The sequence below is a fragment of the Lissotriton helveticus genome, chromosome 7 (genome assembly GCF_964261635.1).
Source record: "Lissotriton helveticus chromosome 7, aLisHel1.1, whole genome shotgun sequence".
Taxonomy (NCBI): domain Eukaryota; kingdom Metazoa; phylum Chordata; class Amphibia; order Caudata; family Salamandridae; genus Lissotriton; species Lissotriton helveticus.
This window is the reverse complement of record NC_136068.1, coordinates 303,801,529-303,825,664: the sequence shown is the minus strand read 5'-3', so window position 1 is coordinate 303,825,664 and position 24,136 is coordinate 303,801,529. Positions and strand designations below refer to the sequence as shown.

Here is a 24,136-nt window from a genome sequence, read left to right as displayed (position 1 = left end):
AAATTCTTCCTCAGATGCCACAATGTAAATTACTTAAAATGTGATGGAAAAGGTGTCTCGTCATCCTAATGCCTGCCACTCTGGTATCAACATTTACTAAGACCCACAGAGTTTTCTCACAGGGAGAAATAAACACATATGATGCTAGCAATCCCAGAATGGAAAAAACTGGATTGATGATAGAAAGTGATTTGTCTTGAGAGGTGTGAACTTCTATTGTATAGAAGACTATGTCCTCCAAAAAACAATGTTATGACCCATGTGATCATCATTGCTCTTAGATTCTGCTTCATCTCTAATGGTATTGTGTGGATTTGGACATACCATTATTTATATGGAGCCACAGTCTCAGTATGATTTTGTTCATCATTGTGAAGTGTGCAATGCCTTTCGGAAAACAACTGAAAAGGGAAATACTTCTAGGATCAGACACATAAATGTTATGCCTCCCTAGGAAACATTTTTATTGGTATGAGGAAGCACCCTTGTTGCACGTTTTTGTGACATCCAGCGTTCCTAATTAAAGGAAGAGAAAATAATCAGCGAAACATCTACACTGTGCAGTTGTCCTACACATTTGCTCATCAATTCAAGATCTAAACAAGGCGGAGCCTTTTTTTCTTTTAAAGGAAATTGGAGATCTATACAGAGGATATACATGGCCCAATTGACATAGAGGTTTGACAACCTGAAAAGCATTGAAGATGAAGATTTTGCTCTGACAAAGATTAATTTCAAACTAGCTCTTCCTCCTCCTTTCATCTCAGAGATTTATGGATGGATAAATCAAACACAAAAACTACAACTTTCATACTACTTCTATACAAATTCATCCATCGATTGTCACTCTATTAGATTTTCAAATTTGGTGACAAAGTTACAATAATTGATGAACAAGCAAGATTCGGGAAATGTAGTCTGCTGAGTTACATAGGTAGTGGCATGTTTCCAGAAGCAGTTTATTGTTCTTAAACAAATGATCTTACATTTTAACATGATACACTAACACTGACACTGAATATTTTTGCTCTGAAATATGTGTTCCCTTTTGTACTTCTCTTCTAATTGAACAAATTGATTGTATGTGATCCTTTGCTGATGTTGACAAGTACTGCCCTGAAGAATTAGTCGCATAGTACCACAGAACACGTGTTGGTTTGTAATTTGTTATCTTTTTAATGTGAAAAGATAGGTTTTTGTAAAATTTAACAGCATTTCAAAACCTTGAATTTCTTTGTAAAAACATTTAAATCAGATTTAGAATCCAAGAACTATTTATTAATAATATGTTTGATTTGATTGATTTGGACTTGTAAAGTGCACTGCAGCCCCAACTGGAGTGTCATGGTATTTTGGAGATTTGGTATCAAAGAATTGGAAATATTGTTTTTAATGAGATACTGCCCACCAAAAAGTAAGTATCTTTATAAAAATTGTTGTAAGCTCATGTATAGTTAACAGGTCCATCGTATGATTTCCGGCCTGGCTGGTTTGAGTATGTGCATATGCTTGTATGCACATAAATGTTATTCGCTAAATTATCACATAAAAGATTTGCTAGTTCTTGACCGTACCAGATATATGGAAGTGTGTATCTTTATAAGTGTGTTTCCTACTAGACTATGTATCCATGGTTTCCCAGTCTCCATGATGAACTTTCCTTACATGGAAGAGAGTTCTGATTTGGTACGGTGAAGATCAGTTATGTGCAGCAGTTGAAGGTGGTGGCTGGAGTTTCTTCCAAGGAATAAACACAAAATTTGTATCACTCTTTTACGTGGAGCATTTTTCTTTTCTAACAAACACTTTGATCTCACACTGGCGACAAGGAGTGCCTCACAATGGGTTGTACTGGTGGTGGTTGCGTCATAACCTTCTGGTGAGATTCGCCTGTGTGCACCTTCATCATCTTAATAGGGAGGTTACTGAAGACAAGTTTCCTCTACCAAATAAATTGGAGATGGTGACATTGATGGGCAGCGCTAAGTTTTTTTCCAAGCTTGACTTAACATCTACCTATTATCAGGTCAAATTCAGTAAGGATTGGAAAGATTTAACTGCTTTTATTACACCTTTTGGTGCATTCCATTTCAACAAAATGCTCTTTGGACTTTGTTCAGGGGCTTCTGTTTATTAGAGACTTATGATGTTTTTGTTGAAGGGAATTGCCGGAGTGAAATCCTTTAAAGATGAAGTGCTGATTTTTGTGACAATTAGATTGATCATGTGACTAGAGTGAAAGAAGTACATGGTATATATCAACAGAAAAGTATGACGCAAAAAATTGGCAGGTGCAAGTTTGATCAGTGACAAATTACATACTTGGCGCATGTTATTTCTGGTGAGAGGGCCAAACCTAAGGCAGAGCTCATCACCACCATAATCACAGCTGCCACAACCTTCCAAGAAGGAGGAAGTTCCTGGGCATGGTGGAATTGTATGCATGTTTTGTTCACAACTTTGCCAGTCGTACTGCGGCAATCAGGGGTCTTCTCAAGAAAGGAGTTCAGTTTGATTGGGCTGAGGAGTGTGACAAAGGGTTTGAAGATCTTAAGGCTGCATTGGTTTCTGCTCAGTATTTAAAGAGTTTTGTGCCAGAGAGGACCTGCATACTACTTATTGATGTGAGTGGGAAATGGCTTAGAGCTCTTTTAATGCAGGAAGGTGAAAAAGTCACCATAGCCTTTGAATCTAGATCCTTGCGACAGGCCGAGGAAATGTTTAAATGATGTGTTTGCAAAGGAAGTCAATCATAGAAAAATTCTTACAGATAATGGGATGCAACTGATTTCTAAATATATGGAGTTTGTTTCTGTGTGAAAGGGTATATTATCCGGAAACAAATGGGATGATTGAAAAGTTTAACAGAACATTGAAGGAAGCTATTCAAATTACTAAGGATAATGGAAGAACTTGGGTTCAGATAGTAAAGAAATGTGTGGAGGAGTACAGACTTATGCCCTATTCTACCAAAGTTGCGAGTCCCTTTGTGATGCTCAAGAAAAGGAGGCCTTACACTGGCAGATCATTCTTGGCTGAGAATCTATACTAAGGATGAGGTGAGGTCTGGGGAGACGGTGACAGAAACCAAGGAGAAGGAGAAAAAATACAGAGACAAATAAAATTAAATTATGACTGGTGCAAGGCAACTAAGCCCATGCTCATTAATGTGGGTGATGCTGTCAAAGTAAAGTTGCCTAAAATAATCAAAGTGTGATGGCAATTTAGTAGAACTAACATGTTTAAAGAGGAGGCCAAGCTGGAGGATGAATGCATCTGGAATTTGTATTGAATTGTAGTAGTGAAGGACATTTTTTTTAGTGGATGTTTATTTGGTTAAGGGGGAAGAAATGTGGTAAAGTGTATATTTAGAAGTGTGTTTTATTTAGACTAGGATATGTGTATCAATGGTTTAACAGTCTCCATGATGAACTCTCCTGCCATTGAAGAGTTTTGATTTAGAATGGTACTGCTGTAGAGGGAACTGTGAAGATCAGTTATCTGTAGTGGTTGATGGTGGTGGCTGGAGCTTCTTCCAAGGAATAAACAAGAAATTATTATCACTCTCTTATGTAGAGCATTTGTTTCCTGTAGTAACAACAACTTGGATCTCGCACATCTCTCCCATCAGCAATAGCCTGGGTGAGTAGGTCTCGGGGCACCTTGGAAGCCAAAGGCAGCACTTGCACAACTGATTCCCATATGGTATGGGAGTACAAGCCCAATAGGCATGCAATGTTTACCAAGTGCAGTTCTAGGCTGGGGGAGAGAACATTCTCTTACCAAAGGTATGCAGCCTCTTGGATTACCTATCCGGTGGAGTGATCGGTAACGCGACGGGGTGGATTCAGAATTTGAGGGGTTGGACCACCAAGCTCTACAGAGGTGGATGCTGATTAAGGAAACTGGGTTCTCCAGGAGTGGAGCGATGGAGGCAGGCAATTGTCCTATGCACAGGAGCACGTCTGTAGGGTTTGGACCAGGCCGAGAGTAGGACGCCTGTAAGGTCATCATTGAAGGGGAGTAGGAGTTAGAGGGTTGACTTCCTGCTGAAGCACTTCCTTTAAGAGAAGCTTTTGACAGCCACTGTGGGCAACTAAAGGTCCAAGAACTCCGCTGCTTTAAGCACCACAATTGTGAGAGAAGTTCTCTACTCGAGAGCCAAGGCAGGAGGAGAGACCAGACCAGTGTCAGGTGAGGTGCTTAACACACTGGCCTCAGGCAGTTACTCATACCAGTTGTCATCTTCCTAATCCGGGGCCTGGTAATCATAAGGGTCCATAGACTCTCTCATTCTGTGTTAGAGGCAGGAATAATTAAGAGGATAGTGTTGCCATGGGGAGTCATCGGTGCTGGGGGAGGTAGCACTGGAGCGGGCCTCCAAAGAAGGTCTCGGTCTCGCCAACAGCTCCATCTAGATCCATTACAGGATCCATGGGGTCCGATTGGCACCCAGAGCGAACCCGCCGGTGTGGATCCAGTAGGGGCCCCTTCTGCACCCATGCAGCCAGAAGGCGCTCCAAAAGGACCAGGCTGCCAAAATATGAGGCGCATGGTGTAGGAAAGTGACCTCTTTTTACTCAACTGCTTTGACTGAGTGTGCCCTGAGTTCCTGCCAAACAAGTACTCAAGGCCCATGTTCTTTCCCTAAAACTGCATTTAAAAAAAAAAAAAACAAACAAAAAAAAAAAACAATTGCCACTTTTTGGTCACAGGTCAGTCCCTTGTAAAGGGTACCACGGGCACTGTGACCAGGAAAGGCCTCTAAGGATTGCAGTACCTATTGTGCCACCCTTAGAGGCTCTCTACACACCTACACCTACACACACCTACACACCTACACACCCACACCTACACACCCACACCCACACCTACACCTACACCTACACACACACACACCTACACCTACACACACACCCACACCCACACCCACACCTACACACACACACCTACACACACACACACCTACACACACACACCTACACACACACACCTACACACACACACACACACACACACACCTACACACACACACCTACACACACACACACACCTACACACACACCTACACACACACGCACACACACACACACACACACACACGCACACACACGCACACACACGCACACACACGCACACACACGCACACACTTAGCAGGTGCATGTTTTGATGCAGAACAAAGTGAAGAGTTGAAATGGCACACATTCCTGCTTGCCATGCCTACAACCCACTGCCCTGGCATAGGTCAGCCACCCTCTAGCTGGGTGCACTATACCAGTGGTGAGGGTACAGATGCATGAGTCCTGTACCCCTACAGTGTCTATGTCAATTTTTAGACATTGTAAGTGCCGTAATGCCATTAAGAGTATATGGTACTGGGAGTTTGCCATTACGAACTCCACAGCACCATAATGGCTTTATTGAAAACTGGGAAGTTTGGTTTTAAACTTCTCAGCACATAAAACCCACACTGACGCCTGTGTGGGATTTAATGAAAAGTGCACACAGAGGGCATCGTAGAGATGCTCCCTGAAAAACGACCTAGTTTAGTGTCCAGGCTGAGTGGCTGCTCGCCAGCTGCCAGCGCCAGACATGTTTTTGGACCCCTGGGTCAAGAGCCTGCTGCTCTCGGGGGTCTGAAACAAGGCACATCCTGGGACGAAGTGCAAAGCCTCCTCCCCCAGGATGGGCAGTGTCCACGAAGGGGAAGCTTCAAAAAATTGCTGCCTTTGTGAACTTCCCCAGGCCTTTTGCTTCTTCCAGCAACTGGCCCCCACCAGTTCTGGCCCCCAATCTGGGTGGGAAAATCAGCGGGAAAAACATGTCAGGAAGGGCAGTGTGCCCACCTTTGCGAACCCCACCCCTCAGGTTGGGTAGGCGAGGTGAAGCACAACTCTGTCCCCGCCATCTTGCAGATGGTGGGACCCAGCCAACCAGAGTGAGGCATATGCCCCCCTCCCACTGTAGTGTGTCATAATAGGGGGTGTACCCACCCCAAGGAAGGGACCCATTGTCTCAACCTTTACATACCTGTAACGCCCCAAAATCTAGTATTTAGGGGCCACCCCGAACCTTGCCTCCTCAGACAAGAACCGACCAAGAAGAAAGGAAGAAGGCGGCCCGAAGAAGACGTGCCAGAGCTAAGAGGAGGAGGATGCCGACTGACTTGGCCCCAGCCCTACCGGCCTGTCCCCACCTCGAACCTGTAGAAGCGAAATCCCAGTGTGTCCTGCAGCCAGCATCCTCAAGAACCCTGAGGACCTGCCCTACCTTACACAAGAAAGGGTTTGTCTCCTGTGAGCACCGGATTTGCTCACCCACAGTCTCCGCCTCAGGCCAAATCCGCGAGTCTCCACCACTCTGCACCCAGTCACCCAGGGCCCGAGTTCGAGTGGCCCAACACCCCAAGGAGGTCTCTCCGGCGATCATGACCTGAGATCCGGTGATCTCTGACCTGCCTCGATTCTCCCAGCGAAGCCTGCAGCCTCTTTCTGGAGGATCTCCCTGACCGGAACTGGTAAGGCAAACCCGACGCCTAAAGACACCCCTGCACTCTAAGTCCCACAACCTTGGGTGGCCCAACTGATGGTGTCCCAGCATCCCAACTTACCTCTCCGTCCGGTGGTCACCTTCAGAAAATAGTCGTCCCCGAGCCTGCAGTTTTTGTTGAAATCGGAGAATCCCAATTGAAAGCAACAGGGCACCCGACACCAAACCAACACGGTGCACCCAGCCGCCCCTGCTGGTGTTCCTTGGATCCCCCCCTTGCCCTGAGCTAAACCCTAAGAGCTTTGCTCAGACAACCTTGTGGCCTGCCTGTGAGCAGCCACCAGCCGGAGGCCACCTATCCCTCATAGGATAACATTGGGCCTCAGTACTCTGCATCCGGCCACCCTGGTGCCGCTGAGGGTGTTTTCAGAATGCATCCTTGACCCTGGGGGAGGCTTGGTTCTTACCCCAGAATACCAACTCCCACAACAAAGTACTTACCTGTTAACCGATAACTTAATTTCTCTTCATAAGAATACATTGACTGATTTTCCTCGAAAAAAATGTTTTAAGTGTGGAGTTGGTTTTGTATGGAACTTTGAAAAATTGCAACTAACTAAAAATTGCTTACTTACCTTTATCTCTAGGAAATGTCAAAGTGTGATATCTAGGTATATCAATCACACTGAGAAGAAAAAGTAAACCAGAAAGTAATCTGTAAAGTATTCCAAAGTAATCCAACAGTAATTTCCACTGTATTGAAAGCATTTACAAACTTGTAACAAAGTCATTTTCATTCAGCTTGCTTGTATTGTTCAACCTGCCTTGAAAATTATCACATACATTTACCTGTGCAAGGATTGCTTGGTTCTAGGAAATAAATACAACTAAATAATATGTTTAAACAAATCAAATTGGTCTGAGTTCAGTCTTTGAGTGTGTGACATAATTTGCTGATTGAGTGTGTACAACAAATGCTTAAAACTACCCTCTGATAAAGCCTTATTGTGCGCCCACACTACCACAAATAGAGAGTAAGGTGCTATCTACGATTACCTCTGCCTACCTTTGGTGATCCACTGGTCTCTGTGCACAATATACCTCATTTTGGTATAGTATATACAGATCCAGCTTCCTACACAAGGCCTCATAAAACTCTTACAACTAGGCGCTCTGATAAAATAAGGGAAGCACAGAGAGGACCCAGGTTTAGGTTCCACTGACTTGCAGGGCCTGTAGTGATGATGCTCACATGTCTCGTTGGCAGACTTTGACGGAAAAAGTCGAAGACATCTTCAACATTTTGGATTTCTTATGCTTATGGGACTTCCCCGTCTTATTAAGACGAACAACTGTGTCCCCTAACTGGGTACACACTTGAAAGGAATCCTGTATATAATACTTGGCACTGATTGATATCTATTAATGAGGAGAAAACAGTGAAAGTGTTATTATTTTGTTCATCAGAAACATGAGATACTCCTACCATTAATGGACGCCGGAACAGAAAGGCCTTTCGGTACCATACTTTTTGACGTATTACTCTTTTGCCCAGGTTAAATTCTATGATGAAAGGAAGCATTATTGTTGTTTGGTTAAACCTTTACTATTTTGGTCAAGCTCTGGAAGATATGAAAGACCATCTAGGCTAGAATTAATGAGAATCTCAACACAATCAAATTACTTCTTTCCTTTTTTGCTGTTTTTATTTAGACTTCCTCTCTTTCTAGTAATCTCTCCTCACTCTTACCTATTCTCCACAGTCATATCATTGACAAAACAGAGGTAACTTTTCCATTAGTACTTACAAATGGATTTTATTGTACAATTTTGCAATTCCTTGATGCGTCCAATCTTTCCCCAGCTGTGGAAGAATATGGCCCAAGGCATCGGACCTGTGTTTTCAAGAGAAAGAGCGGCGTGAGACCTACATGTAGTATTCTGAAAGGTCCAATTACAATACACTGTAAATGTTCCTGGTAAAATGCAGGCTCTTCAAACTAAATGTACCTGGCACTGTGCATGCATCGCACCCTGTGAACTTGAAGCTTAACCACTTCCGTGCTCATGACGAGCTGAGCTCGTCATGAGTTGCGCCGCTCGCATGCTCATAACGAGCTCAGCTCGTCATGTAACGCGACTTTTAGAAAAAAGCCGCACAGCGCAAAAATAACCGCCGCACGCATGCGGTTAATGTAATATATAGAACGCACAGCATTAAACCTCAACCAATAAGGAATTTATATAAGTGCACTAGTCACTATTTGAAATGCGGATTCTTATGGCTGTATTGAAATCTATCTATAATTGGCATGCTAAAATACTATATATTTTAGCATGCCAATGATACCATAGATTTCAATACAGCCAAATGAATCTGCATTTTAAATAGTGACTAGTGCATTTCTATAAATCCCTTATAACTTAAGTTCTTCATTCAAAAGACTTGGTTACATAAAAACTTGCCATTCTTTATGTACTAATACGAGACACACCATTATCAAAGAGTATTCCTCCAGGATCACAAGATCATACCTTCACAGCATCCACTACATGAAATACAATGCTAGTCAAAATCTGCCTCACGGAGCAGGAGGTATGTGAGAAAATTCTGAACACAGCCAGACTGTCTCGAGGAGAAATAGGTAGACTTACTGTTAGGAACATGATTATCAAATGCTGGTAGGGCTAGATGACAAGCATATCATGCTTATCTGATAGGAATCACTTTGCCTTTTTGCTATACATTTACAGAACCGTGGGGCAGTTGAGAAACCCTCCCAGATGCCCCAAAAGTGACACCACCACTGTTTCCAGTTTGTAGAATCACAGGCACCAGAGAGCAGGAATTAGAAGGGATCATATCTTACTTGGTGATAGTGCCATCAATGTCAGAAATGACAACCTTGTCATCCCAGTTCCACAGGTATATGGTGGCGCTGCAGCGGCAGGTGCCCTGGTATTGTGTAGTTACGCTGAACACAGCATCATTGGCACCATCCCTCAGGTTCAAGCAGCTCTGCATTAGAAAATACTGGAGTAAGGCATGGATACAGGGTTCTGAGTTTAGTATTCAACATTATAGGACTTTGCCCTGACTGCCTTCTCAGTGATTAGTTACAACATGTATGCGTGTTCCAAATACATCAGCAGTGAGATAGCACAAGTTAGCATACCACTTCCTAGTAATACCGATGTTAAACAAAACCCTTATCTGGATAAGGTTGAACAATGTTCTGTAATTTTCAGCAACTAACATGTTCTCAATTCTAGGTAAATAAATGTATACGTAAATCTTGAGCTAAGCCTTCTGCCATGCTCCACTAGAAAAACAGAGTGGGCATGCACATTCTATCCCACATTAGCCCACTCAGACACAGGACAATAAATGAAGCTTACAATTTGCTCGGAGGAGAGTCTGAGTGATTTTTTGTAGGTGAGAGGAAGGGTGGGCTCCACTGGTTTTTGAGATACAGGCAGTTCCTTCATTTTACCATCCAGGAGTGTAGATTCGTCTTCACTGGAGCTTCTGTTTTCCTTCTCTCTGAAATAGACCAAGTTGCATTTATCAGTCGAAATCTAGGACTAGATTACAATCAAAATCACTATCATCAATATTGAAATTACTAGGTGTAATAAATACTTCACAACAAGCCCGTTGCATATTCATACAGGTTTATTGTAGCACAGCTCAATATAAGACTTCAGTATAAATAGCCCAGGAGATACAGCCGGTCAGCAACTGCTTCTCTGGCCAACCCCTTATGTCATCTTTACATTCAACAATTCCTATGCCATGTTAAGGTTCTTCATTGACATTACTACTTTCCAAAACTACATACACTGCACACCATCACCCTTATACATACATACAAAAAAGGAACTTCATAATAATAACATATGAACAAAAATAAATTCACTAATATAACAAATATAAGAGTAAAAGATGATCCTTTGTTCGTTATTAAGTAATACATGTACATTTCAAGACATTGAATCACATAAATAATCACCAAGTGTTTTAGGGAACTTTATAACTCTCCTTCGTCTTGTCTCTGCATCATGACGTAGAAATTTCTTCCCACTAGTTTCTCTGAAACATTCTCAGCGCAGAACACTGACTCTCCACTCCCAACATCCATTCTTTCCAAACCTTGATCCCTAGATTTTTTAACTTGTGATCTAACATCAAACCTTTGTATATTCCATTGTTGTTATTCCTGGTTTCACAACGCTACTCTTAAGATTCGAACATTTCCATCCTCTAACCTCATAGAATTCTTTATCACTGCAACAATGTGTTGTAGTTCATAAAATTTCCTATTTCTTTGGGAATCTTTCTCGATTTTTAATCCTCGCGCACTGTTCCACTTTTACATCCGTACGTTTTGTCCTGTAATTTTCAACAACATATTTTTTACATTTGCCAGGTTGCAGTATTAAATTATGATGATCATCTCACGACTCCCAAAGTCAACCACTCAGGGTTACACTTCGATCTTAACTTCCTACCCCTCATCTGTTCAAAAGGTGAGAATGTTGTAGCTCCTACTTTATTGACTCTGTAGGACCATAACGTTTTTAAAAATCTGCACTTCCCAAGGAAAATTATTCCTGCAAGCTGGTTGAATAGCAGCTTTCAGCACTTTTTTGTAGCATTCCACCATTCCGTTCAAACTGGGGTTATACAATGAGGTTGTTCTGTGCATAATCCCATACTTATTCAAATAGTGTTTCATCTTGTCAGATGTGAATTGTACACCATTATTGCTAATGATTACAGGCCGGGGTACCTTGATTAAGAAAAATAACATCAGAAAATGTTAGTAGAGTTTTGATAGATCTTACTTTTTAATGATTTTCACTATAGGCCACTTAGACAATACATCCATGAGAGTAAAAATGAAGTTCTCTGAACTACCTACGGGCTCCAGGATGTTCAATGCTACACATTCCAATGGGGATCCAGGACACACAAAATCACTGATGGGTGGCCTTAATGTTTTGAGTGTTTTATACACTAACACACATATGCCATACTCTTACCTCCCATTCCACGTTCACGTTTATTCCATGCCACCAGTAAACACTTTTAACCCTAGTTTTTATCTTCACAATACTTAAATGTCCTTCGTGACAAAGTAATAATCCGTCTCCTTACAGATTCTGGGGGACTAACCTTTCTCCTCTCAATACATTGGATTCACTGCAAGTTAATACACTCCTTACATCCCAAAATGGACTTAATTCTTTAAATACACTCATTGGGAGCTATTCATTATTTATACAGTGTTACTTTTTTAAGTGTCTAGTCCCCATTAAACTCTTTCTCCCACTCTTCTTTTTTAAAAGCTTGCACCCCATCATCCCTCAACAAGGCAATCTTGACTTCATCTAACAAATCATCTTGATTTTCAGACATCTGAATAACATACATGATAAAACAATCCACTACAGTATTTGTTTTAACTGGTAACTACACCATTTTGTAGATGAAGCCCAACAATCTCCTAGAAATTCGGGCCAACTTGGATGACACATGGTTCATACCCGCATTAGTCAACTCTTTAATTAGCGGCTTATGGTCACACTTAATGGTAACTTCCCTTCCCAAAATGAATGAAGGAAAATGTTCTAGTGCCCATGCACAAGCCAATGCTTCCCTCTCAATCACCACATACTTTCTTCCACTGGTGACAAAGATCTTAAAGCAAATGCAACAATTACCTCCTTTCCTTCTTTATTATACTGTGACAATACTGCCCCAATGCCTATGCTGCTAGAATCCATTGTAAGAACACTGTTACTCATAGGGTGAAATCCATGGAGCTGCACAATTCGCGTTCTTCACATCTTCAAATTCCTGCTTGCAATTCTCAGACTTAGAAAACTTAACCTTGACTTTTAGTAATGGTCTAATGTGAAATGTTCTCATAGAAAAATTCCTAACAAACTTAGAGAAAATTCAACTTACCCAAGGAAGGATTTTTACATCTTTCTTATTCTTTGGACACAGGCCATATTTAATAGCTTCAACTATTTTGCTCTTGTATTGAATCCTCACTGCACTGAACTCATGCCCCAGGTATGTCACTTGCCTTTCTAAGAATTTGCATTTGGCATACTCCAAGGTAAGGCCATATATGTCTAATAAAGACAGGACCTGTTTAAGATTAGAATCAGGGTCATCACTGTCCTTACACATCACCACAATGTCCTTCTGAAATATTAGCACCTGATCCTACTTAAACAAAATATTAAACATTAGACATTAAAATACCGAGGCAGCGGAGACTAGACTTAGTGGCATTCTAGTAAATGGATATCACCCCACGTGCGAAATAAAAGCAGTGTACTTCTTGCTATCATCACACAGAGAATTTTGATGGTATGCTGGTCTATAGTAGAGAAAAACTCCATACCCCTTGTCTTGATCAACATTTCATTGATTTTAGGTAAGGGAAATTGGTCAATCAAAATATTTCCTTTAAGTTGACGTAGATCAATGGATAATCTAATCATGCCGTTAGGTTTTCTTGCCATGACTTATGGAGCTATTCACTCCGATGACTCAACTAGATCTATAATACCATTCTTTACAAAACATTCCAAATCAATATACATCTTCTCCCTTACAGACATGGGAATATTCCTGGCAAAAAGAAAAATTGGAACGATGGACCCTTTCTACTAGCAGCACCTGATCTCTTATCCCCCCTGAACAAATGTAACCATCCCTTAAATTACAGTCGGGATTTGTGTGCACACTGTATGGCACCCACCGTTACTGTACCTTTTCCCTAAGGAACTAAGTACCATTAAACATACACAAAGGTGCACCACACAATCGTTTTGAGTACAATTATTTGTTAATAAAACAAGTGAAGATGATGTCTTTTCTTGTGTTTTCAATCTTTATTTTCCAACATAAGCAGCAAACAGCCGACGCGTTTCGTCCCTAAGGGACTTCTTCAGGGCTTATGAGTTGAAAATTAATCCTTCCAATTAATATCTTCAAAGTTGGAAATCCATATGGCGCATTTCCAAGGGCGATAACCCCAGACGTAATGTGTGCCTGTATTTGTAAAGGCCTGGGCTAGGTCTTCTTTTTTGTATGTTAGTAATAGAGATTCAAAGATGTTGAAGATATCCACGCCATCGGAACTAACATCTATTATGGTTTTTACTGTTTCCTGGCCAAATAAGATGTGAGGGCCACACGGACTTTTATGTGGGCACTGAGATACCAGCAGGTCGATCGTGATACATCGACCTGTGCACATCCACATCGAATTCGCCTCCGCCGAGTTCCGAGAACCGAACAACCCAGCGGAGGCGAATTCGATGTGGATGTGCACAGGAAACAGTAAAAAACATAATAGATGTTAGTTCCTATGGCGTGGATATCTTCAACATCTTTGAATCTCTATTACTAACATACAAAAAAAAGAAGACCTAGCCCAGGCCTTTACAAATACAGGCACACATTACGTCTGGGGTTATCGCCCTTGGAAAGGCGCCATATGGATTTCCAACTTTGAAGATATTAATTGGAAGGATTAATTTTCAACTCATAAGCCCTGAAGAAGTCCCTTAGGGACGAAAAGCGTCGGCTGTTTGCTGCTTATGTTGAAAAATAAAGATTGAAAACACAAGAAAAGACATCATCTTCACTTGTTTTATTAACAAATAATTGTACTCAAAACGATTGTGTGGTGCACCTTTGTGTATGTTTAATGGAATATTCCTGGGTTTGTATATCTTGGGTATTGCATTCTCCTTCAGCACTATCTTGTGTTCCAAACCTTCCATCCTTCCGATATGTCCTTCGAGTACTTTGGATAACACCATTGAAGTCTAGCATCATGTTCAAATTTCTTGGATCCTTTCGTCATGATGGCTCTGACTCCATCTAGTGGGTATCAGTAATTCTCTTCTATCTCTACTTCTATTGAGAAGGTAGGTCTTCTACTTCAATAGAGAGCTGACAAAGGTGGTTGGGTATTAACCTTGAGGAAAGTTAGGGGTGGAAGTGGGCCTTTGTCTGATGTGATCAAGGGCCCCATTTGGCAGCGTGCAGATCATTGTCCAGCTTTCACTGATAGCTCTCCATCAGGGTATTAGCTGCAATTTGGAGGAAAGATATTTCTTCTTGTAGTCAGTTGCTCGCTGAAATTCAGACTGGGTATTAAATATGTCTTTCAGCAGTGCTTGTAGTGGCTTGAGCCAATAGAGGAAGTGGGTGTGGCCTCTTAAATAAAATGGAGCACCTGCACTTAATATTTTACAAATTAAGCACGGAGTACAGCTCCAATATAAGACATTGGTATAAAGAGCCCAGGAGATATAGCCGGTCATCAATTGCTTCTTTGGCCCAACCCTTCATGACATCTTTACAATCTACATCTACAATTCCTATGACATGTAAGACTCCACAATGACATCACTACATTCCACAACTACATACACTACACTAGGGACAAGCACAGTTCACTGCATTGTTTTGGTTTGAACTTTCGTATCTAATTGATATAACCATGATCTGTTTCCACTGTGCACATTGTAGCACAGTTAACTCGCTGAGGTACCACGGTTGATAAAAGGAGAGATTATGAAAAACTGACAACACAATTTCTGAAAGGCTTTGATTAATATAGTTGCATGCTTACGCCCTCATTTATGGGGAACTGGCACAAAACAGCGCTGCAAGGCTTCATGTGGCGCTGCCCTATGCCAATGTGAAAGGACAAGAATGCACTGTATTTACGAAATACAGTGCTTCCTGTCCTTTCCCCTGCACTGGCTGCATAACGCCAGCGCAGGCACCGTTGCACCAAGGTGCAAGGGTGTCAGTATTGCATGATTGGAAAAACCCAGAGAGGCATTTTCCTCTTTCCATGTGGAAAAAACTAGGAGAAATAATATTTCTCCTCGATACACCTGCTCTGGGAAGACGTAGGGTTTTGACGCTGCCAACAGACGTACAAGATTAAGTAAATCTGCGGCAGCGTCAAAATCCATGCGTGTTGTGTGGGGAAAACCCACCACAACACCTATGGAATGCCTCCCTGGCACAGAGTATGGCAAGGCAGCGACTTGCGCTGCTTTGTCTTACTCCATATCTAGGAGGTCATGCAAAGCCGGGCAAAGTACATTGCGTGGCACCATAGATATGATTAAGAGGATTGCAACGCCAGAGCATCGGAAAAAGTGAGGCACTAGGGGCACAACCCTCTCATAAATAAGCCCCTGAGAGAATAAAATCTTGAAGAATTATACCCAAGAAATGTGAGACCGCTGTTCTAACTAGAGCAGAATCTGCATATTATGGTTGCCAGTATAAAATAGTAAAACTATATGAATGAACAAGATGGGGTAAATGAGCATGAACTAGAATGATCACCCTTGTATGTGACTCCACATATAAAGAATTCTGGGTCCACAAATAAGGAATGATCACAATCTGCTCCATAAAGGAGATAGAAAATGCAATCCAACCATGTGTACAACCAGTATTTTCAAACAACTGCGGACCGTTCGAAACAAAAGAGGGATCGACAGTCATGAACACATTAGGTTAAATCCGTGGAGTGAAGAACTGCCTTCTGCAGCTAATGAAAAACATGGTCAACTGAAAGTTTATTTCTCTGCAGAGCTATAACCAAACATAGGTGAGAGACTGAACAAACCATGCAACCTCTCGATAGTTCAGGCTATGAAATAGGATTCAAAACCAATGGGAAATGAGGAGTCTTCATAATCCATGTTTGAAGTGGGTGAGAGACATTTAGATGGATTATGTGGCTGTTCAGCCTCCTTTAACGCCACTGATCAGATACGGGGTAGAACTATTAAAAAAGTACTCACTGAAAAACATTGGTACAATGCAATGACAAAGGCACAGCACAAACGAATCTATTAAGGCTGCCAGTAGAAAAAGAAAAACGATCATGGAAGCACAACTGGACTGTTACATTGGAACAGGACCACAGCTGATTTGCATATGGCTGGGTCTAATCCGACGAGGAGTAGAGGACAAATAACAATGGTTTGCAATGCTACACAGAGTGATTGCCAGTGGCTGGACTATTAAAACATTTTTACCATTACATTTAGTGTTTTTGATTATAACTCTGAGTGACCAAGGGTATGCCTAGACGTGGATTCCGTGCTCAGTGTGATACTGGAAACAAATACATCCAATTGAAGAGGCCCAATTAGGCCAAAACCTGTTTTGGGTTGCTTGTATTCCGGTTCATAGAGAACCTGGCTTGGCAGTTCAGGCTAGAATGTTCCTACAGGAGCAGAGACCAGGGTGGTTTGCATAAGGATGGGTCCAATCTGAAGTGGTTTAGTGGACAAAAAAGATGTTGGGTTGATTGCCAGTGATTGGACTATTTGCAAGTGTACCCCTAGGCCCTCGCCACCCACCCCCAATCACCTTTTTGGTGTTTTAGATGGACTTGGTAGCAGGCCACACGGCTAAAAAAAGTTACGCTGCAATGTAATTAGGAAGGCAAGAGGATTCTAGCTGCCACTGCTCAAGCTTCACATGTGCAGCTGCATGGACTCGGTTGGAGGCCATTAGCATCCTGTTTTTTTGGGATCAGGTCTGTGTTGTGCAGGATGGGAAGAGGTTGGTGATTACTGTTCCTGATCTTTTCCGGCCACTCTGGGGCAAGCACAAGCAATAGTCTGGAAAGGAGCATCAGCAGACCCTGAGAATAGTTTAACTTGAAAGCATCCCTTAGGGGGATCAACCATCAGGAAGAGCGTGGCACAAAATACTCCTGTAAAGTACAGACCAATAGGAAATGGGTACTACTTGGCAAGACTAACTGAAAAAGCAGCCAGCCACCAGTCGCAGGAATATCCTGAAAGGAAAACAAAAACACAGTCTTTAAGTTGTACAAGATGCTTTTTAGTCTCTACAAAGGAAGTGCTAAGAATTCAGACAGATAAAAATAAATCAGCCGCTTTGATGCTACTAGGCCTATGTGCTACTTACGACATAGCACTTAACACTATTGGACAGACTGGAGAATGTGGGCAACCAAGGAAAAGTCTTGCATTAGATTGCATCCTTCCTATCCAATTAGTCACATTATCGCGCAACCACCTCTGAACCCTACCACTTGTAATCCGATATTTCCATGGGGTCAACCATCTCTGCCTTTCTCGTCAACATCCAATTCAGATCTATGCCTGAACAGAATCACTCATTCTTGTTCAATGTCTTATGGCAACATGGCTGATGCCACAGAAATGATCCTCAAATTCAAAACTCAATGACACCATAATATCCAGATTGGTACCACGCTTGATTGTGATGAATGTCTGGATGACCACTAACCACCTTAAGCTCAACCTAAACAAAGTCAAAATTCTTGGATGTACAAAATGGATACTGGCACAAGAGATCACAGCCTGGCTTGCAGACTTATGTTCTATTATGTGTCTTTGTATAAAAGTACACTACCACCTGGGAGGGTGTCCTGTTACTGTATGCAAAAGCAAGTCTGGTGTGGCCAGGTCAAGACCTGGCGAGTAAGAGTCTGTTTAAAGAGCATGTCTTCAGCTTCTCGGGGGTTTTAAGAACTGAAGAGATGGCACTGATGTGAACTAAAAGGTCGTTCCAGCCTGTAGGAGAGTTCTCGACTGCCGGCTCTACATATGTGAGAGAATTGTGTTGGTAGGAGTCCAGCAGAGCAGAGGTGACTGGTAGGTTTATGGAATGAGATTTTGTTGTTGAGATAAACTGGACGTGTTTTGTAGGGCTTTAAAGATATGCAGGAGGAGTTTGCACCATACACGTTTGTGTAATGGAAGCAAGTGGTGCTCCCTGGGGTGCGGTGTGATGTGGCTGTGACCTAAGTAAGAGCCAGCACCAACAGAAATAACAAACAGTGCTTCTCAACCATTTTGAACCACAACCCACTTTGTAGCGTAATAAACTTTCATGACCCACCTAGCCTTAATGGACATGATGCAGGCAATTTTTAATGTAACAGGAGTCGTGTGGTAGCACACTGTCATTACAGACAGTACATTTGCCATTGAAATGAGCACTAAATTTACACAGAGAAACAGATTTACTGATAAAACGATATTGCATACAAAAGATGACGTGTGAAAGTCAGGTTTAAGTGAATAGTCATCATTTGCACTTCACCAAAAAAATGGGTTGTTTTGATCTTATTAAAATCTTTGCTTCCATCACACTTCAGAATTGCAAAAATTGTGCATTATTTTTCCTTTCCGAACTGCTGAATGTGTACGCTTCAGTTCATTTACAGGTATTTAAATTTTGTTATATGTTAGAAAAATAACATCGCACAATCTTTCCTTACACACACACTGTACTCCAGCAAGATTGTCAAATAGTTCACTTTACTTTTCTTTCTCCTATTGTAAAGTGGGAAGAGTTTGAAAACACAATTATCAATGTTAAACAAGCATTGGCATAGCCAATAGGTCTCGCCTTTGGGACCATATAAGTGGTTAGCCATGCAGCATAGAAGCTGCGAGTTTACAAATATTACAAAGAACACTCTGCGTTTTGTTAGGCGCGAGCAGGCAGTAGAGGGGTGTGGGGAACAAGAAGGGGTGGGGGGTGCGAGGGGGAGGGCAGGGGAAGGAGCAGGGGAAGATGGGGGAGAGGGGAAGGGAAATGTATTGGTACGGAGGAGGGGGAGAATGGGGAGGGAGAGTGAAGGCCGAGGCGAGAGGAAGGAAGGGGGCGAGGACTGAGGCAGGAGGCAAAGCACCAGAGAGACACAGGAGGGAGGCCTGATGCCAGTAGTGAGGAGGCAGAGTAACAGGGCAGCCCAGTAGTGAGGAGGCAGAGCGCCAGGGCGGTGCAGTAAAGAAAAGGCAGAGCACCAGGGCAGCGCAGTAGTGAGAAGGCAAAGCACCAGGGCAGCGCAGTAGTGAGAAGGCAAAGCACCAGGGCAGCGCAGTAGTGAGAAGGCAAAGCACCAGGGCAGCGCAGTAGTGAGAAGGCAAAGCACCAGGGCAGCGCAGTAGTGAGAAGGCAGTACACCAGGGCAGCGCAGGACTGAGGAGGCAGAGCACCAGGGCGGTGCAGTAGTGAGAAGGTAAAGCACCAGGGCAGCGCAGTAGTGAGAAGGCAAAGCACCAGGGCAGCGCAGTAGTGAGAAGGTAAAGCACCAGGGCAGCGCAGTAGTGAGAAGGCAAAGCACCAGGGCGGTGCAGTAGTGAGAAGGCAAAGCACCAGGGCAGCGCAGTAGTGAGAAGGCAGTACACCAGGGCAGCGCAGTACTGAGGAGGCAGAGCACCAGGGCGGTGCAGTAGTGAGAAGGTAAAGCACCAGGGCAGCACAGTAGTGAGAAGGCAAAGCACCAGGGCAGCGCAGTAGTGAGAATGCAGTACACCAGGGCAGCGCAGTAGTGAGGAGGCAGAGCACCAGGGCGGTGCAGTAGTGAGAAGGTAAAGCACCAGGGCAGCGCAGTAGTGAGAAGGCAAAGCACCAGGGCAGCGCAGTAGTGAGAAGGCAGTACACCAGGGCAGCGCAGTAGTGAGGAGGCAGAGCACCAGGGCGGTGCAGTAGTGAGGAGGCAGAGCACCAGGGCGGTGCAGTAGTGAGGAGACAAAGCACCAGGGCGGTGCAGTAGTGAGAAGGTAGAGCACCAGGGTAGCGCAGTATTGAGGAGTCTCACCTTTCACAATGCTCACTTCACAAATGTTTAGCCATGTGTGCAGAATGAAGAATTTTTTCCATTACACCAGCAAGGGCCCAGCAGCTCTCAACAATAATTTGCAAAACCCATGTCGAGAAAAGCAATGACAACGTGAAAAGGCTGGCGACAAGCGCCCGGCCGTTTGGCTGTGCTTGTGCTTGTTTTTTAATGGATGTGTTTATCAGAAAGTGTGGATCGGGCAGAATCTTTTCATGCAAACCATGTGAACTTTTAAGGTATGCATACCTGACTTGCATGTTCTGCACTCACGCAAGCAGCTAGTCTCCCAAATGACCTGGGTGTTAAAGAACATGATGGAGCAGTAAAGAGCTCCTCCTATCTGTGCACGCGAATACTGCAGGCTGTGTACGAAAGTAATTTATTTTGGTGGGGGGGGGGGGGATTTGTAATGTTAATACATTGTGATTTTTACATAACCTTATAAATGCTTACCGTATGCAAAACGTACTCTGCGCATCTGGAGGGAGAAAACCAGCATCAAATGATTGATTCATTCATTCATTTAAAGCTATTCACGTAAACCACCACATGTGTAATGCACACCAGTAGTGAGGAGGCAGAGCACCAGAGACACAGGAGGGAGACCCAAAAATGAAGTGGATAGGAATACAGTCTAGTTGTGACGTCCACCCGCAATAAGAAAATGAGACCCCTGCTCTCTTTTATAGACTCATCTTACTTCATTTGTGATGCCACTGTGCCTGCTGCAGAGTCAGCAGCGAGCAGAGATGTTTCTGAGCAGAACACCAACAGCCAACTAAACAAATCGACAATTAACAGCAGAATGTGTATTTCCATGGTGCAGGTGCTCCAAATTACTGCAGCAGTGTTGTGTCTGTTTCAAAGGGGAGGGCGAAGGTATATTTGAAAAGACACGGGTTGTCAATAATGTAGCCATGAATGAAAAAATAAATAAAATGTCCCTTAACGTGCGTAAAAGGGTATTAAAAGTGGCCTTACAGTTCTCTGACCTTATGAAGAGGAACTCGACATTCCACCATGTTTCTCCGTATGGTCACAGATGTCCTCGGTGACTTGCAATATCCTCACAAAGAACAGTCGGGGAACTTTAGCTCGCATATTATCAACAGGGATTTCATGAGGATTTGCAGAACGGGGCTCCACAGATATGGGGATCAGTGTGATGAGAGACAAGCTGACAATGCCCCAGAGACTAGCGCCTGAGAACCAACAGCATTTCAATTAGCCATTTTGACAACAACTTTGGAACAAAGCCAATCATCTTATGTCCAATTTAGTAGGGCTTGAGGGGATAGGTCCCCTCCTATGCAACCCAGTTTTGTTAGCTCTGGACTTAATGAGTCTGTAGTGACAGGGAGAGATTTGGAAGTGTTTGCATGGGATATATTTAAGTAGGGAATAACAAAAGGAGCTGGGGTCTTAAAGGTGCCGCCTCTTTAGTATGGAAGCCAAGTCATCTCTGCGGTTTGTTCTGACAAACTGCTCATTTAGAAGAATACTAAAAGGCTACGCACTTGCTGACACCTTAAATATTTACAGTTCTCCCCCCACTCCATTACGCCTTCCATTAGAGCAGCGTGCTGCAAATGTGTTCAATAATTTGAGATGGAATTAGATGAAAGTACAGATACATCGTGTACCCATCCTGGCGACTTGAGGGTGAAAGTGCTGGTCAGACTGTCTGAGCTCCCCACACTGTGCTCGATGAATTCTCGCTAAATAATGGCTTAAAATATCTTTTGCTTTGTGTGGAGTATTCCATACATTGCTGTCCGGCAAGATCGGAGATCATTCTCTGGCCTCGGAAGTACAGATGGCTGACTGGACTCTGAAAGGATTTAGATCTGCACCCTGGAGATCACAAACGTGTGTCAGTAGCCGGTGCTCAATTTACAAAGCTAGTTTGCAATCAGCGACTGAGTCTAACAAGCATTGGCTGCGCGGCAGTAAATCCGCGCTGCAGTGAAAGTGGCAGCAGGGGGAGGGGGCATGGGCGACTTCCTTTCGGGAGCGTGCGACCATATGGCGCCACCATATGGCGCCACACTCTCCCGAAAGAAAATCGCCAAGATGTGCACGAGTTGCATTGCAAGCAATGCAACGCGTGCACTTCTTTGCTGAAAAAGCTCTGCTGATGACATTAGCTCCTATCCTATGCAACGCATGCGTGTTGTGTAGGACGAGACCTAAACACACATAAGCAGCAATTTGTCACAAGACACAGCCTGACATTTGACCTCTGTCAATGAAGCAGCAAATGTGACAAGATAAATACAAAATTTAAGGGTATCTTAATTTATTGCTTGGACTTTCACGACACACCATAAATCAACAGGAGACCGACCTACAGTTTGGAAAACAATGAACTAAAAGCCTCCGAATCAACTCGTATGCAGATTTCACTCTGGAACTACACACAGACGCTCTAGATACATTTTCAACAGACATGCTGAGATTATATCGATAAATTTGCCAGGGCTTCCTTTTCTCTAACATACACTTCAAATATGAGAATGCCAATGTGTGCATGTGCATTACTTATTGTAGAAAATACACTAGTTTACCTCTATGTTACACAAATAAGTGTAGAGGGTGTAGCGGGCAGACTGACACCTGGCGCACAGGTTACAGTAATTAGCTGTGTTTTTGTGGTAACCTTTTCAAGTCTCATCGAGGGCTACAGTAAATCACTTAAAGATGGGCTCTCTCATCTGCTTCATTATCCTTTTACTCCTTACTACAATTGAAGTAGAATTTGTACATCAAAGGCGTGATCTGTCCCTCTTAAGCGATGGCCAAAACGTGCACTCCTTGTGGATGCAATGACCTGATGGATGTCGCTACCTCCTGTATAGGGTAGGTTTTAATTTCCACACCCAATTTTTAAAAGAGAATACTTACAAGGTGGTCTGTGTAAGAAGCTATGTTAGACTAAAACTATTAGAGTGGTAGTGAAGAGCGTTTGCTTGAATTAAGTGATGGCGAGTTGAAGTTAAACTATACTCCAAGTCCAGAAGAGCAACTTTGCCTAGTGTGACTAAACTGATGACGGCATATTGCATGGCTATATTCAGAACACCAACAACCAGTGCTTTAAATGTCAAGTTAAAACATATCCCAGTTCATTGCCAGTCAAAGTCCATTGCCGGTGACACTATTCACCTTAAAAAGGCAGGGCAGATTTAAAATCAGCTGACATTACTGAATGTAAAAACTATCATTTTGTCATTCCCAATGGAGAATGACAATCGTAAACACGTTTGGCGAGTTTTCATGGTGGAATCTCTCCCTATGATAATAGCTAATTATTTGTAGTCTTAAACCCTGCTGCATTATGTCATTAGGTTATAAAGAACTTGTGGTTTTGTGACATTTTATACTATGTCCCTTATTATAACTCAACAGGAATAAGTTAGAGAATTTGCTGCACCTAGAAATTACCATTACCCTTGAGTGAGCACATTTGGTAAATCCCGCCTCTTTGAAGTTTACAGCAAGAAAACGTGCCCAACATGCAATTAACCCTAAGATGCACCCTAGCAACAGAGGAAATTCTGCATGATTTGCCTTTTTTCTGGGCTCAGGTTTGACCAGATTGAATGTGTAAGGGGAAACTGCAAGGGTGTGACAATTATCACACAACTGGTAATTCCGATGTTTACACAGGGATCAGAATTTAGCCCTTAACTTGTAATTAGATAACTTGAGAGATGTGTATTTCTTAATATGATACAGAAAGAGAAGCTTCCCATTTTACATAGAGTTTCACAAAGACTGTCTATTGCCCTCTTTTTTCCCTTTTCCCCTCAAGAGGCTGAATGCCATTCACTTACCTCTGTTCAGGGACTTCCATCTTGAAACCTGCAGCCTCACTCTTCTCTGCCATGGAGTGCCCCTACAAACAGGAAGTGATGGCCCATTAATAAATATAGATGACTGGACA

The 24,136-nt window shown here is 42.9% G+C and overlaps 1 protein-coding gene across 4 annotated transcripts in view; it reads right to left on the bottom strand.

Moving 5' to 3' along the window:
* Nucleotides 1-24,136, bottom strand: part of LPIN3 (lipin 3) — a 343,676-nt gene that overhangs the window by 29,022 nt on the left and 290,518 nt on the right. For all 4 annotated transcript variants that reach the window (XM_078652105.1, XM_078652106.1, XM_078652104.1 and 1 more), the window contains exons 13-16: nt 24,027-24,088; nt 9,890-10,034; nt 9,361-9,509; nt 8,299-8,385 (exon numbers count right to left, since the gene is read on the bottom strand). In XM_078652105.1, coding sequence (XP_078508231.1) covers nt 8,299-8,385; nt 9,361-9,509; nt 9,890-10,034; nt 24,027-24,088 — 443 coding nt within the window. The remainder of the gene's footprint in view (nt 1-8,298; nt 8,386-9,360; nt 9,510-9,889; nt 10,035-24,026; nt 24,089-24,136) is intronic.